The 16342-nt window shown below is 42.1% G+C and overlaps 1 protein-coding gene across 3 annotated transcripts in view; it reads left to right on the forward strand.

Annotated features, from left to right (window-relative positions):
• The window catches only part of tspan9a (tetraspanin 9a), a 138050-nt gene that overhangs the window by 109354 nt on the left and 12354 nt on the right, over positions 1–16342 (forward strand). For all 3 annotated transcript variants that reach the window (XM_026366626.1, XM_026366625.1, XM_026366624.1), the window contains 2 exons: positions 13311–13502; positions 15469–15543. In XM_026366626.1, the coding sequence (XP_026222411.1) occupies positions 13311–13502; positions 15469–15543 (267 nt within the window). The remainder of the gene's footprint in view (positions 1–13310; positions 13503–15468; positions 15544–16342) is intronic.

Raw genomic sequence — 16342 nt, forward strand, 5'->3', positions numbered from 1 at the left:
GATTTATACGCATTCAGACACACATGTGCATATGTAGTTGGGAATAAATCGTATATGAATCTGAAGATTAGTAGCTAAATGTGCTCATCCCCTGCACAGTAAGACTCTTGGCCTGACACCGAGAATTATGGAAGTAGAGAGAAGTTAGAGAGACCATGGTAGTTGTTCGTACAGTATATGAAACTTTTCTGTCCTGCAGCAAATGAAAGCTCAGTTTGGACAAAGATTACATTGATAATACAACATCAATAAAATACAATGTGCAAATGTCCTAAAGACCTGTTTAGAGTTTACATAGATGCTGTCTTCTAACTGCGAGGATGAGAAAGTCATTGCTGCAAATGGGCATTTGTGAAGGATTTGTTTCTCCTCGTGTTACCCTGTAATTATGTTTTTGGAGATGCAGTTGAGGCTCGTCTTCATGTCTGGAATTCTGTGTTTGCCAGCAAGAGTTTAAGCACCAGAGCCGCTCAGCCTCCCTCTCAAATCACTACATTTTGTGGCTGAGTAAACATAATAATCTCATTTTATCTTATCTCATCTAATCTTGAGACATTTTATCTTGGAAAAAAAAAAAAGCCTTGAATTGAATAATCAATCTTCAGCTAGTAAATAAATTTAAATGTATCCTGCTGTGCAGTTTGTTTACTGCCATAAGTACAGAAATAGTGAAATGATAAAATGAGGAAGTCTTGGTCTTTAATAAAACTACATATCTGATGAATTTGATGTTGGAATGGCTTCATCTCACTACTGACTTTTTTCCGTGCCTTCTTTGAGTCTGTTGGCTGCTTTGATTTTAAATGGTTTTGCTTGTGGGTGGAGTGATCAAGAGAGTTCCTTTAAGCAGGATGGCAACATTTGTGTGCCGCTCCGCAGACTGAAAAAGAGAAAGGTTACAGTCTTTTAGGATTACCATATTTTATTTTTTAAGGCCGCTGACAAAAGCAGCCCTCGAAAAACACTGTCACACTGACTCCAGGTGTGACTCATACTTTGGCTCCAGACCAAGCTGACAGCCGGCATGGCGGTGTGCCGATCACGTACAGAAATTACATTCAATATTCTGTTGAAACTAATCTCCCTGTTAGCTTTGTCTTTGAACTCGTGTCTGATGACAGACTGGCCTCCACTGCAGGTGTTAGAATTCTTCAAGTGATGACTGGGGGTCACTAGCAGCAACTGGAAAGTGAAATACACACAACATGTAGTCAGCATGTAAGCATGCAGGCCTGTGCACTTTAAACTGTGCAGTATTTTTTTATTATTATTATTTAATTTTAAATTTACAATATATATATTTAATGGCCTTGACTTCACAGATATCACAGGATCACAGACTGTCTAGAGCCTGTGATTTTTCAAGCAGTAGATTCTTTGTGCTTAGAAGAATTTCTGTGCCTGATAGCGTGACCCCGTATTTGGACTTGTCAGACAGATGATAAAAAATTCATCAGTGGAAAATCTAATTTTCAGTTATGTACATCTTTTCTCTCTTCAACTATAGCACATATAGTACTTTAGTGCAGTACAATCAAACTCTAGTAGTGTAGAGTTAACTCATGCGTTAACAGGGCGAGCTTGTGTTAAATATAAATGTGTAAAGCAAAAATACAGATAAATCCAGAACAACTCATCCTGTCTTTTTCTTTTTTTTTATTTGCCAGAGGTAATACTAGTGGTAGACAGATATAAAAGTCTGAATAGGCACTTACCTAGTTAAAATATGGTATAGACACATCCTCATGAAAAAAACATGAAATAACAATAATAATATGTCAGAATAATATAGGGCATCTGCAAAAAAGGGGGGAAAAAATCCAGATTTACACCATAAAAGAAAGATGTCATTAAAATGAATGACTGTAATACTTTTCATGCACATGCTAACTGTCCCTGCAGGGCATTTTGGAGCCATCCATAGATAAGTTATAAAATATGCACACTTGTGGGATGTGGGGAGATGGCTGAGTGTGAGGCTGTTCTGTTGTTGCTCCTGCTGAAATGTGGTGTGTGTTAAAGCGGCAACTGAAACAACTGAAAACCCGCCATCGCTCTCCACGAGCTGACCGCGACTTTCTCAGGTTTCTCCGGCGTGAAAACCCGGCTCTTCATCATCCACGTGCTCTTTAGGGATTACCATATATGCTGTTGAAAGGGTTAGTGTGACAAGTTAAAGGCAGGTTAATAGAGTACAGGCTGTTTGTTTCTGACAGACTTTAATGCAGATCTAATGAGTATTGATTTTCTTCAATGTAGTTCTCAGGACAGGCATTGATATGTTCCTTCTGTTCCTCTTCTAAGCTGTTATCCTATCCCCTCAGAACATGAATACTTTGGACTAACACTGTGTGGGTTGACTGGCCAGTGAAGGTCACTGGTCACATTACAGCGTCAATGTAACACTACCGCCTGAACGAAGCTGCATTTCTTCTCCGTCTCTTCTTCTCTCTCCTTCTCCTACAACCCTGAGGTGATTTAATCTCACAGTATTAATAGAGGGATTGATACACCGCTATCTTTTAGGGATGCGTTTCTTTGTGCAGACCATTGCACAGAGATGAGGGGAGTGATGGGGATTCATGGGGGTTAGCTGACCAGAAAAGTGCGGTTACACAGTCCATTTCCCTTCTGGGCTAATTAGCATGTCAACTGTAAAGGCGCCTCCAATGAGCTGTTCAGGGGTGAATAGGAAATCAGATAAAAAGTCAGTCAAGGAATCTTTTCTGTGTCATCAACCTGCCACTAAACCTTGACCTTTATGTCAGTCACAAAGGGGAGACCGTGTTTATTAACAGAGCGGGTTTGGGTGTGGTGCTTTTCCCTGACCTCGATGATATTTGGAAACTGTGGAAACTGTCACAGAGCATTTACTACTTTCAAGTGCTGGCTGAAGGTCATTTCTTCTGGGAGTCCTTCATGAAAAGTTTCATATCCTCACAGAGACCGAGCTGTGCACAATACCGCGTAATTCTCCCTCCATCGTCCCACATGAGCTGATGTTGAATGAATAAAAAAGAAGCAATAGGATCCTGAAGAAGAGGAGAGGTATAAATAAAAGCTCCTGCAATAGCCATGGGGAACGCTAAAGATGGCTTCACCATATGGCATTAGACTATAATTTAAGTCACATTAAAATTGAGAAGGGCGGGTTTTTTTCCCTAAAGAAAGAGGTTTTAGTGTGATTAACAATGAGGAATTCAAGAATCTTATTTTTGTCAATACTACAGCTGTCAGGGCTTTTTTTATCTTTATCTTTATCTTGTGTCAATAGATTTCTTCGTTCTTTTTTTTTTTTTTTTTTGCCTCTCCCACTCGTCAACATCAAGGGAAGGTTTCCACAGTGATGAATTAGCAGAGCTTTTTTGGCCTTTAGACGAGGCTCAGATACTGTGGCTGTCGTGCCAAAGGTGAAACAGAATCACTCTCCCCGCTGATGCAGACAGAGCATCATCAACATTCAAACGGCGGAGACAGGCGCACTGCACCTCGTTGCATACAGATCGACTCTCTATTGGTTAATGTAAGGTCTTGTTTTCACTCTGCCTTCTCGCACACTCTAAGTTTATTATCTCCAAAATGAAGTCAGTTGTGGCACACACTCAGTGAATAAGGTCAATTATCCAGGATTTGTGCCTCTGCAGTATCCCATTATTCCAGCAGGTCTGCAGTATTCCCAATGCTTTTTTCTTCTTTTCTTTTCTGTATGGTGATACACTTTGAATCATGACATGTATTGGAGGATGCACTGCAACATACTTGGGTAAAAAGTGTTAAAAAATGTTTGAACCATGAAAGGAAGCAACAGGGGAATGAGGAAGATATAGTATTAGGAGAGCCCCAAAAGGGCCAATATTAAAAGATTCAGTTGTACACCATCGGGCTATTTTATCACTTCATAGCAAAGGGTGTAATAACATTAGCAAACCTCTCTGTACAGTATATTCCCCCAGCTCTGTCTTTTAAAGTGTGGTGAATAATTTACTATATGAAGAGAAAAGGCTATTTAAAAGGCCTTTATAAGTGCAGGGAAATAGTCATTTAGCCTGTGGCATGGCATGCAGAGTGACTATTGATTGTATGTCTTTCAATCTGCATATCCTCTTTTCTCACTAGACATCTGCCTAGTGCTCTGGTTTTCACTTAAGCGGATGTGCATATTTTGCGTCTTCATCTTCTTTCTGTCCCTCCAGGGATGCATAATGCCTCACATTGCATAACAGAAGTGTTTCCATTCACAGTACCACCGCTTCAGGAATAAACATATGCTTAGATGTTCACAATTTTTCTCTTAGGCATTTGTTAAGAATTTGTTCCAGCCCTCTGCAAGCCATCTCAAAGGCACAAATGGTGAATACATGCTGTGTCGTTGCACACAGCTACTGTACAGAGTTGGGCATCACTTTACCTCCTCGTATATGTTTTGGGGCGCAGCCACCTCAGCTAATGGCAAATGAAATCATTTTCAAGTTGATTAAGAGTGTGGGTGAGCCTTCATGGCATTGAGGTGAAATGTTTTAGTCCATGTGCTCGTGCCAGTATTGCTAATGGATGTTGTGGTCCAGCAGCAGCAGGTCAGATGTTGGTGGGCTGTGCGGTACTCAGACTATCCTTACAGCAAGGCCACACGCCCACTCTGTGTTTTTTCCGAGTGAAATGAGATGATGAACCCTCTAATGCACATACACAAGAGCAAGCGAGAGAGACAGAGTGAACCCAGCATGCTGTTTTTGCACAAGGTCAGGCACACTGACCCTGTAGATAAAACCATAACAATGCACTTCAGATACCCAAGTACTTTATTCATTTCCAGTGAGAAATCCCAAGGCTACTTCTCACCTCATTTTAGGCCGTCAATTCTCAGACACTAGAAATACATTTGTAACGACATGTTTTGCTCTTCAGGCAATCTCACGCGTAGCCAGACGAGGTCACATCGGTTCATCCCACAAAGTCCCCGTGCCCATTAGGAAAACCAAATTATGCTGCAGTTGTTGATGTTGTTAGCTGAGGTTATTGTTTTGTTTGTGGTTTCTGAAATAGAGACGCAAGTTGAGAGATGCGGGTGTATTAAGCATATGGACATCTCTGCCGGGGAACTCTCTGCAGCAGATGCCCCCATACAAGACCATTTAGCTGTTCCCTACTATAGGGCTCAATATTAATACTGCAAGGGGTGAAAAGGAGCAGAGAAATGTGCTGAGTGCAACACTTAGGCTTTTCTTTTACTTACAGCACACTATAGCAATCATATAGAGCTTCAGGTGTTGCTTATTTCCTAGAGCCCTTTGGTTCTCTGCTCCAGGAGCCATACAGGGAACAGGTTGAGTGCCCAACCTGTATAATACGCAAGGCACTGGCCAGGCTTTACCTGTGCTGAGCCAGCATACTCATTAAAGCCTTCAACTAGTGAAACTCAATGGGAGACTGGCCAACCGGCTGCCTGCTTCTGAGGATTTTCAGCATGGCTGCACTGGCAGACCAGAGTGAGATATTTATATGAGCCAAATGTGCGTGCTCTACAGGCAAAGCAGGTTATGCGGCGAAAACAGGAACTCATAAAAAGCCAACTGCTTTCACGCAAATAAATATTTATTTTTCTTAATGCTTAACTTTTTTTACTGTACACAAATGCCTCGTAACGTATCTCCATAAGCGCCTTTGATGTCAACAACAAGCGGCAGTAGTCACAGTTAATTAGCACCTTGTGTGAGGTATGACTCCCTCCGCTATCAGTCCTGTTTATGTATTTGTATTTCATTGTCCTCGTTAGAGCGTCGCTGGCTTTTTATGGTCATTTAAGTTGCGAAGCGATAGCAACCTTCCCTGCAGCCACCCCACAACTGCAGGATGAGGAAGTAAAGGAGCTTTTGTCTCACGTGGCGGCGTTTGTCTGCATTTGGACCAGTGCTTTGGTCTTTGGCTCCGTGCTGTGTACTCTGCTAGCAGGCGTCATTTTGTGAGCATCTCTCAGAGTCTCCATCCACACTCTAACTCCCTCTGACTGACGGAGGCGAGTAGAGATGCCTTGCTTTCTGAGTCCAATCATGGAATGACTTTCCCCTCGCCGGTGCTCTCCTGCTTGTTTTGATGCAAAATCGAAGTGCCTGTGGGTTCTCGGGCTGATTGAAGAGTCTTGTTGGGATGGTGGGGATGTAACAGAAGAATTAGTCAGGGATGTCTAATAGCGTTCCTTCTGCCATTCACTTCACCTTCTTCTTTTTTGTGTCTTTTCCTCTAAGGCAGATGTTGTTGTCAGGTGTGAAAAGAGAGTGTGGATGTGTCAGCACAGACAGCAGGGACAGCTCTGGACAGGCAGAGAAAGGCTGGTCTGTCTTTAATCCTTCCTGGCTCAATTGATTTAGAGTCACTTTGCAGTGAATAGGCCTTTCAGCTCTTCGGAGGAGTGAGAGGGAGGAAGAGAGACGTGGCAGGTTCTGCATCATTGATAGGCGCATCACTGAAGACCCCTAAATAGAGTAAACGACGCCCCTACTAAGGCATCCAAACAGAACCATAACAGAATTGCACTATCCTGGATGCATGACTAAGCATTTGATGGGTAGTTGAAACATTTACTAAGCAAACATATCAGCACTGAACTGAAATGACTTCTTGATATGTCATGTTTAAAGTAGCCAAGACATTTCTGAAAGTTAGTTGAGATGTGTAGGCTATACCTTATTTACTGAAAAGCATCAAATCTCAGTTTTCTACAAATGAAAGTGTACATGTTCTTAGGAAATGGCATGATGTGTTAGGAGCTGCTCCATCAGGCAGTGTGATTTGTTTGGTAATCTGTTGTATTGAGTTCCACGACCCAGTGGTTGAATGAAACTTTACCAGATACAGCTTTATAATCTCAAGCTCCACATCTGTCTCGGCCCTTTGAGTTCATGCAATGTTTATTCTTAGCCTGAAAGCACTGTTTCCCTCAGTCACCATTGCAAACCCTGTGAATAATTTACTTGTTATACAACTCAGCTGTACACTATCCACTGGGGAATGAATATGATGCCCCTAGGAAGCCTGGGGAGACAAGGGTGGAGAGTTTTACTGGAAAGCTCTATATTGCCTACAGCTTAGCTTGTCTACAATGGGGATAAATATTGTGTAAAGGCGTGAAATGGAACACATGGGCCTCATAATGCAAGGGTTAGGGATTCATTTCCTACTGTAACTACCTATGCTCATATTCTTACATGTATTTCTGAAGCAGCATTACCTGCTGCAAGTGTTGGATACATCCACAACATTAAGAAAAACGAGATACAGATACAGAGTCAACAGGAGCAGTCCACTCAGAACTTGTGTGTTTCTGTTTTATAACCTTATAAAGTGTTTCTCGAAAGGCAGTTGCCTTTTAATCATAATTTAAAAATTACTTTTTCCTTTCCTTCCTATAGAATTTGATACAAGAAAAAAGTTGGAAGATGCACCAACTTTCCTTTTAACTGCACCATATACTGTAATTGTTTGGGAACTGAGAACACTGTTTGGTCTAATTCAGCTCATCGGCTGCTGGATGTTGAAATATTTGAAATATTTGTTCATTCTTGATATAAAACTTGCTTCCCAACAGTCCGTGGTCACTGTTGTCCGATTCTGCTCTTCATGATGCACCGTACATTTTCAGTAGGAGACAGATCTGGACTGCAGGCAGGCCGTGTTATACAGCATGTTAAGCCCCACACACAGTATTTACAAAGCCTCGCTGTTGTAGGACATACGATTGAGGCCGGGCATTGTCCTTTTTATATATCCACTGACTTCCCAGAAAAAGACATTGTGTTGATAGAACGATATGTCTCTCGAAAATTGAAACATATAATGGTACACTTACATTTATGAAAGTCACCCATGACATAGGTACTGATGAACCCCAGTGGATCAGTAACTGTTTTGTTGCCTCCACTGATAAGTCTGGGTGTTTTTATTTATCTTTGGCATGGGTAACCTGACATCTATTATCCCTGAAGACGAGCTGACATGTGGACTCACCTGACCACAGTCTTTGTCTTTTTGTCCATTTGACTTGAGCTTAGCCCCAAAGAATGTTATAACCCGTTCCCTGAAGACTTCCAGCCTCGTCCCCACTCCTTGTGAAGCTCTCCAAACTTCTTGAATTGGAAGGCTGCAGTCATCTCTTTGCTTTTTCACAGTTTCTTGCCTTTCAGTCAACTTTCCATGACTAGGCTTTGATAGAACAGCATTTCTGCACAGAATTGAGTTTTAGATTTTTTTATTTCTGGGTTTAGCAGCACTGTTTGAATTAAGAAGGTTTTCAAGATGCTGACTAGAGGCTTGAAGGTCATGTGGCAAGCCCTACTTCTTGAGCCATAGCCCCTCATTATAAAAACGTACTTGAATACAACAAAGAACTGTTATTAGCAAGTCTCAAAAGTCAAAGTACACTTACTGCTGTTGACAGAATAATTCAGTTTAACTGTGTTTGGTCTTATTCAGCTTATCAGCTGCTGGGTAAAGAGAGTGAACTTTAATGAGAAGGAGAGAGGCTCCGATGACCTTCTTTCCGAGCATATAACAAGGTTTATTCTGGCTTGTCAAGGAGGAGGACAAGGTGAGTCAAAGAATAACAAAGAAGGAGAAATAATGTAAAAATAAATAGTATTCTTCCATGTCACCTGAGCTTTTGCATTTCTTACCCCAGTGCAGTGAACAATAACTAACAGTAACAACATATATCAGAGAAGACCTTTTCCACATGGTGGGTGCAACATACAAGTAGCATAGCTTTTGCCTTTTTCACTCCAGTTTGGTCCTTTTTCCTTGTTGTTCAGTAATTCTGTTTACCTCTCAAAGTTGGCAGGCTATTTAGTTCTTATGCAGTAATATGAATCACAGGCTCGCAGGATCACATGGAGAGAAATTAACAATCTTCTTTTTACTGGAAATGAATATCCTCTGTCTTTGTTTCAGTGCAAAATCAATGCCGGGCTAAGGCACAGGATGTTGTGTGCTGCATGTGTTTTTTTTTTTTTTTCCTCCAATAAAAAGATGGGAGTTGTGGTAAAGGGCAGGTGGAATCCTGAAGTGATAAAGTGACTCGATTGTCAAGCAGTGCAGTCAGGTTGGCATTTTCCCCAATTTTATGGTTTACTGTGCTGCAATGGTACAAGTGCTATCTAATTACTTAAGCAAAAGGTTAGTTTTCAGCACAGCACAGCAGATGTCTATAGAAGATTATTATTTCTGTGTACAAGACAGATGCTTTGTCAAACAATTATTTACACCCATTTGTAAAATCCTTTTGGTAAACTGAAGGATGAATCTTCAACACACTCTCCTGGTGCACTCGCACATCAATCACCCCTTCCAACAAACTCATTCACAGCAGCACTGAGCTCTTGTGATGAGAGCAGTCATAGAGGACGGCAGTAATTTGACAAAAGCCGTCATTCTCTGTGACAGGATGTAGCCACCCATGTGTTAAGAGTGTGAAAATGCCCTCCAACATCCACACACACACATAGACCCTGATCCTCTGAGGAACATAAAATGGGATGCTATTCGAGGTCTGTATGTGTCACCTAACTAGTTACTGCAGCCTCTGATAAGTCTCCAAACTATTCACTTGGGTAAAGGGTCAGCCTCTATACATTCTCCTTCTTCTCACTCACGAAGCTCAGTCTCTCTTTCTGTTACACACATCTGAAGTGTGGGCTCAATCTTTCTGGCTTTAATACTTTCCCTCCTTCTTTCATACACCTTATGATTGACCTCCTTCACCTCCCCTTCCTATTTAGGAAGTTGGCTCACAGTTGCTTCAGACAGTATTATTGCAATTATTTTCACCCTGGGCTTGTTACAAGGGCTCAAACAGTGAGGCCCCATTCATCTAGCGACAGTCGTATCTCATGTGCTCCAATTTCCTCCCCCAGAAAGTTAATGTTGCTCTACTCTCTTCTCCTCTCTGCTAGACTCCTTCTGTCACTTCTTCCACAAATGACATTTAGACTCCGGACTCTATTCTGTCTTGCCATGGAAGTACTCTCAAAATATTGCTTAACACATATGAAAAGGTCACATATTCTCTCAGCCTGCTGTCACTCTTTTTTATTGATTTAAATTTCCTATCAAGCACAGGTACACATGCCCAGCATCTCTTACTCCAGTCAAAAAGTGGTGTTAATTCAGTTCAGTGTTAAGAGCAGCCGGCTTTCTACTACACACCGCAGAACACAGCTGGAAGATGTTTTTCTATCAGCCTCAAACATGACAGTAACCTTCAAAGTGATAAATAAGAAGGAGGCATATCTGAAAGTTGCAACTTTCTGCAAGACAGAAATACATATTTAAAAATCAAAAGTGCTAAAAGACTCCATCCCTTGCTGAAGTGTTTCAAAACTGAAATAGTAGTAGACTTGACAAGTTGTCATGCGTCACCCTCAGTTGTTTAATGACGGGTTTCTCTGCAGAGTTGCATACATGTGCTGTACAGCTACACTGAAGTGGCTATAGTTGTGTAGTTTCCCATCAACGGATATACCTTATGTTAACACTGGTTCGGTTGGTTGCTCTGGGACTATTGTATTAAGTGACAAGTAGATCATACATGACCATATCAGAAACATCATTGCATCAGTTGCCGTATTGACTTACATCATTCAAACCACGAGCTAGTTCATACTTGATTGCATAAACTGTTATTTTTGTATTTCCCACTACCTGAGAAAATATTATAGTAGACCAATTTATTCCTCCAGCCCAAATGTTAATCATAACCCTGCAGCATCGACCAGTAGGAGAGATGCAATAACAGAATGACCGTCTTAATATTAAGCCTCCTCCTGACTTTGTACTCCAGTATTTTGGGATTCCTTGATCCCTCCCTCCAGATGGGATATCAAAACATGACTATCCCACAATTAAAAGTTAAGGAGCTCAGCAGAGGAACTGGAGGTCAAGCCCAGTGACACACGCTAAGGTCAGATAAAACCAATGAGATCAGAGCTTATACTGAAGGTATTTCCCGTGGCACAGACACAAAGGTCTGATAACAATGTGCTGTAGTAGTAGTAGTAGTGACGGCAGTAGAATCAGGGCAGAGATTAGACGGTGCTTCTAGTAGGCTCAGATCAGACAGATTGAGCGGGGGGCTGGGTGGTTTCATAGTCACTTAAGAGAGCGACACACTTGGACGAGCTCCCTTCACTGGGCATTAAACACAATTAAGTGAAGGCACAGTATCCCTCCCCACCTGGAGTCTTAAACCTCCCCGTTCTCCCTGTTACTGCCTGTAAATCCACTCTATCTATGTGGCCTCTTAAATTTACTATTCCTCTCCCGCTCCATCAGACCATTCTCTATATAATCTGGCCTTCTGACTAGTGTCGGCTTGATTCCATATATTAGCCGTTCTGCATAAGGACACGACCTTTACCAGCATTTTCAATTGACGTTTTCATTCTCTTCTTTTTAATCAGGGACGCACAAAGGGCCGACAAGTGCCTCCCAGCAAATACAGTTGCCTCTGAATTATTTAGACAATGGATGATTGAAAGTCCTCCAAAGAAGCACCGCACCTTTCTCTCGCTCTCTCTCTCTCTTCTTCTTCTCTCAGGGACAGCTTCACTCAGACCACTCATTCATTGTGGGTGAGAAAGCCAATGTGACTTCCCTTCATCCATGTGTCACTAAAAAAAAAGTGTCCTTCCCTCAGAGGCCGATGGACAGGCTATGTACTTGCCTTCAACCTTGATAGCGGCAAAGATTTTGTAAGGCTTCAGTCTCTCACAAAAGAAAACCCTGAGCAGTGCAGTCAATCACTGATGGAATTTCAAACAGGGCTTTCATCTACCCTGAGTTTTTTTACGTACAGTCCTGATTCATTCTCCCTGTGTCTTCACTTTTAATTGCATCTAGTACTTTCTCTGTCCTCAGGAGAGCATGGGCATCATGCACATCATCGTGTGCCTGGGTATGCCGCTGTATCCGTACTGAAGCACTCTCGGGGGAGGTTACTTGAACTTAGTGTATATCTCCTCAAGATCCTGATGGATTCATTAGACCTGAGGTGTCTTTCACCACCTCGTGAGGTTTGCATTAACAACCTCAAGGTTACTCTTAAAACATCACCACATAACATCACTGAGAGCCATGTTTGGGTTCAGGGGGCTTGTAATGCGCTTTAGGTCACTCTGCTTGCCTGCAGTGTGACATAACTGATTAACAGACTCATGCCATTAGTCAAACTGAACTGTTTTTGTTGTACGTGTTCAAAGTGCAGCACATTCTCGTGTTGATTATCATTTGTCAGGTGACGTTTCGCAGCTCAACAAAATTAGCACTGTGTGTGGTCGATTAATTATTTTATTGTGAAAGAGAAAAAGGAACCAGTAAGGATTTGTGATGCCGTATGTGAGTGTGCGCCCTGCTGAGTGTTTGTTTGCACGCACACCTGGTTTGTTGTACATATTGCTGATGGGCATTAAAGTGCTCTGGAGCAGTGGTGTGAAGATGAGGTGCGTGAATTAATGGGAAGAAAGGGCAGCGGCGCAATGATTTACCATGTTGTCGTTCTATATTTTGACCTCATTTGGGATTTAGTATTTCACTTGATTTGGTGCAGGCAGAAATGTCACCACTTAGTCACCAGCCTGTATTTCAGTGAGCTGTGGGCATGTTGTATTGCCCTTATCTCTGGCAGGTGGACCAACACATCACCAGGCGAGACAGTCCACTTCACCCATCAAAGCACTCCATACACACTTTCTTGTACTAATAGACTCATATTGCATTCTTCACACAGCAGCAGCGGGGTCCTGAGTGAGTGAGAGCAGGAAATTGCTCCCTCTAAGTAAAGTTTGAATTCATTGCAGGTGGGGTGGAAAGTTTACATTTTGTTGGGTGGCAGTAATTACTGTATATCTATTTGTTCTGGATTTAACGTAATTAGCTCAAACGTGCAAAACCAGCAAGGCCCAAGTCCAATTTCAGCTCTAATCTCTTGCAGACATATTATTGGCTTATCACAGTTGTAATTGGTGTAAACCCTTTTGTTTTTTGAGCAGTGTTTGCTGATGTATGACTGTGTGAGTAAGTCCCCAGGCAGCTAGAGAGGAATTGAGCCTGTTGCACTGGGCTTTTTGAGCTGGGATTTGTTCAAATTAGGGCTGTCCTAGTCTGCAGATTACTATTTTGTTCAGGAGGTCTGCCATTATGAGGAAAAATCTTCCAGGGGAGAGCTGAGAATGAACTTAATCATTTCTGTAAACAACCATAACAGTGAAAAGATGTGTTTGTTTGTTTTTTTCACCTTGTCGCTTGTCTTATCTTTCACCTTGCAGTTATGTGGCTGTGGGCTGCTCGGCGTGGGCATCTGGCTCTCTGTGTCTCAGGGCAGCTTCGCTACCTTCTCGCCCTCATTCCCCTCACTGTCGGCTGCCAACATGGTCATCGCCATTGGCACCATCGTCATGGTAACAGGCTTTCTCGGTTGCCTGGGTGCCATCAAGGAGAACAAGTGCCTGCTTCTGAGCGTGAGTTAAATATACATACCTATGCAGTGCTCCTTTACAAATAAGAGACACACACACACACACAGACTGATATCCATGAACAACACTCAATACATCTCTTCTTACACTCTTACTCTCTGTGATTGGATATTTGTTTCACACATGCCCCTGTACCACTCATGCAAATATTGATAGTGTCTCGTGGAGACAGCCTCTCATATATGTGTCTATACACCTACACACAGCAGTCACAGGCCAGCGAGAACTCAGCGGTATATTTATATTCGTCTTTAATCAGGAACCAGTCGTAGGCAACTGACGGGAGTAGTTCAGTTTGCACTGCATCAAACTTCACGGGCTCACAGAGGAAAATGAGAGCTGAGCAATGGGAGTGTCCCTGTCTGAAAAGTAACACTAACGCATTCATGTCCTTTCAGTGACTTTGGTCACAGCCCACTGTGAGAGCTGTCAATCAGGAGGCCTTTTTGTGTCTATACATAGCACAGTAAAGGTACTGTGTATTTCTCAGCACAATAATTGAGAATGTGCTGTTATTCATAACTAAAGCTACATTGTCTTGACGTTGCATTGTTTGCTCCAAGTAGTCTTCTATCTTAAGCACAAGTTAATTACAAAAGTTTACCCAATGGTTTGCGTGGAAAAAAATAATAATAAAAAAAAAACTTTCATGTATGAAAACTTTAAATGAGTAGTGTAGTTGGAGCTGTGGGTACTTAACATCACAAACAGCTCAATCCCTTCAAGCTCTTGCATCAGTCAAAAGCCCCACCAAATCCTCTGTGTTTGACATGGCTTCCTTCACCTGCCTAACAACTGTGAAGCAGAAAGGAAGAGAGCAGAGTGCAGGGAGGGAGCGGAGGAGGGGCTGGGAAAAATGACCAGAGTGAGAAAACACAAGACTTAATGGAAAATCTAGAAGTTTCTCATTAAGCCTCCTGCCACATAAGTGTGTGGCAACGTTTCATATTTCCATAATAATTCTTTTTGGTGCAGAGATGCACTAATAATATATACATTTTATTTTAGTCTGTCCAAGTACAGCCAGGGGTAGGGGCGGGGGGCGAAGGTGGGGAGGTGCAGGACCTGAAAACATCAGAGTGGGTATAGATCTCCTGGAGCAAACAGATCTGAGCACCTACCTTGACATATCATCTCTGAAGTTACTCAGCGGACAACTCTCTGTGGATTAGAAATATTCATTTTCACTCTCTTTTTTGCTTCTGAAAACTGTTTTCGCAGACCTTTTTTTTTTTTTTTAAAGTGGGAGGAAAGCTACTGAAACATCTGTCTTAAAAGAAACTGTGATTCTTGAAAGCTCAAAAGTGAGAATTGTCAGCAAGTGAGGACATACACTCACCAAAGCTATCAGAGCAACACTGTGATACACTAAACAACCCACATACTCCACCAACAGCAAACTATCATCCACTACAGCGTTTCATTAGGGCCTTGATACAAATAACAGCCTAACCCCTCCCTCGCAAATGAGTTTGGTTTTCTGAAATCTAGGTTCGATTGCCTCCTCCCATGCTGTGCACAAGAGCTTGGTAAATATCGAGCTGAAGGGGATTGAAGTAGGGAGAGGAGAGCTGTAGATGAGATGCAACGCTGTGTTAAGAGGCATTAAACCTTCTTTCCCTCCTCTCACACACTCGCAAGCCCTCCGGCGCTTAATTTCTCCGTTTTCTCCCTGTGTCACTCCCACCTCCTCATTCCTCACCCTTCATCTCTCTTTTTTATGTCTTTCCTTATCCTCCTGAATATTTTTTTTTATGTGTACGTGTGTGTGTGTTTGATACTTTTTCTTTAATTATTGAGAATTCTGCTACAGTCGCGTAGGAGATCCAAGTAGATTCATAATCTCCCAGATTGAATGTGAATGTGTTTTCATTTGTATGATAAACTGGATTTACCAACACGCCCGAGCAATTGTTAAAACAGGACTCTCCCTCCTTCTCTCCGACAGTTCTTCATTGTCCTGTTGATAATTCTCCTGGCAGAGCTGATACTGCTCACCCTGTTCTTTGTGTACTCAGAAAAGGTAAGTTAATTTTAAGTTAATTGTTCTTGTTAACATTTTCTTTTATGCAGTCTAACGCTTCACAGCTAATCCGTAGCCTGTCCACAAAATGTCAAGTCCGTGGGGCGCACGTGGACGTTTGACATCCGCAGCACTGGAAAGCTAACGCACAAGACCAACAGCGACTGCACAAATCAATAAAAAGTGTTGTGGTGATAAACGGATCTATGCTTCCGGGAATCCAGAGCAACACTTGTTTTATATGTGGTCGTTCCTCAGGCAGGAGACTGAATGTCTTAATTCTGCCGTTGACCCAGCAGACAAAGGTTAGGTCACCAAATGCAGGCCAATCCCCACCAGTTGGCTCCCTGTAATTGGACCCAAGCATATTTCCCATGACCCCTGATTGGGTCCAAGTTAGATCTATGTCTGTGTGGTGACAACAGATGTAGATATGAAAAGTACTGGAGATTATTGACATCCACGCTCAAGCCAGGTTCCTTTCCATTTGTTATAAAATCACACCACAAATGATTCAGATTGCAAATGTCATGCACAGGACAAGCAGTGAAGTCTTCTATTTCTTTTCAAGGACACAGTGTTGATAGATCCGTCTGTTTATATATTCCAAGTCTCTATGTCACCCAGCCCCCAGGACGTTTGCTAATTCTCCCCCTTTGTTCTGAGGTTATTGCTCAAACGTAGTCTCTCAGACAGATAATGGAATTCATTTAGCAGCCAATCCATTCTCAGATTTGGATCAGGTCTCACAGGCACATCCTGTCAGGAGTAAATATGTCTGTTGCCTTATCTCCAAAAT

This window comes from Anabas testudineus, chromosome 6 (genome assembly GCF_900324465.2).
Source record: "Anabas testudineus chromosome 6, fAnaTes1.2, whole genome shotgun sequence".
Classification (NCBI taxonomy): Eukaryota; Metazoa; Chordata; class Actinopteri; order Anabantiformes; family Anabantidae; genus Anabas; species Anabas testudineus.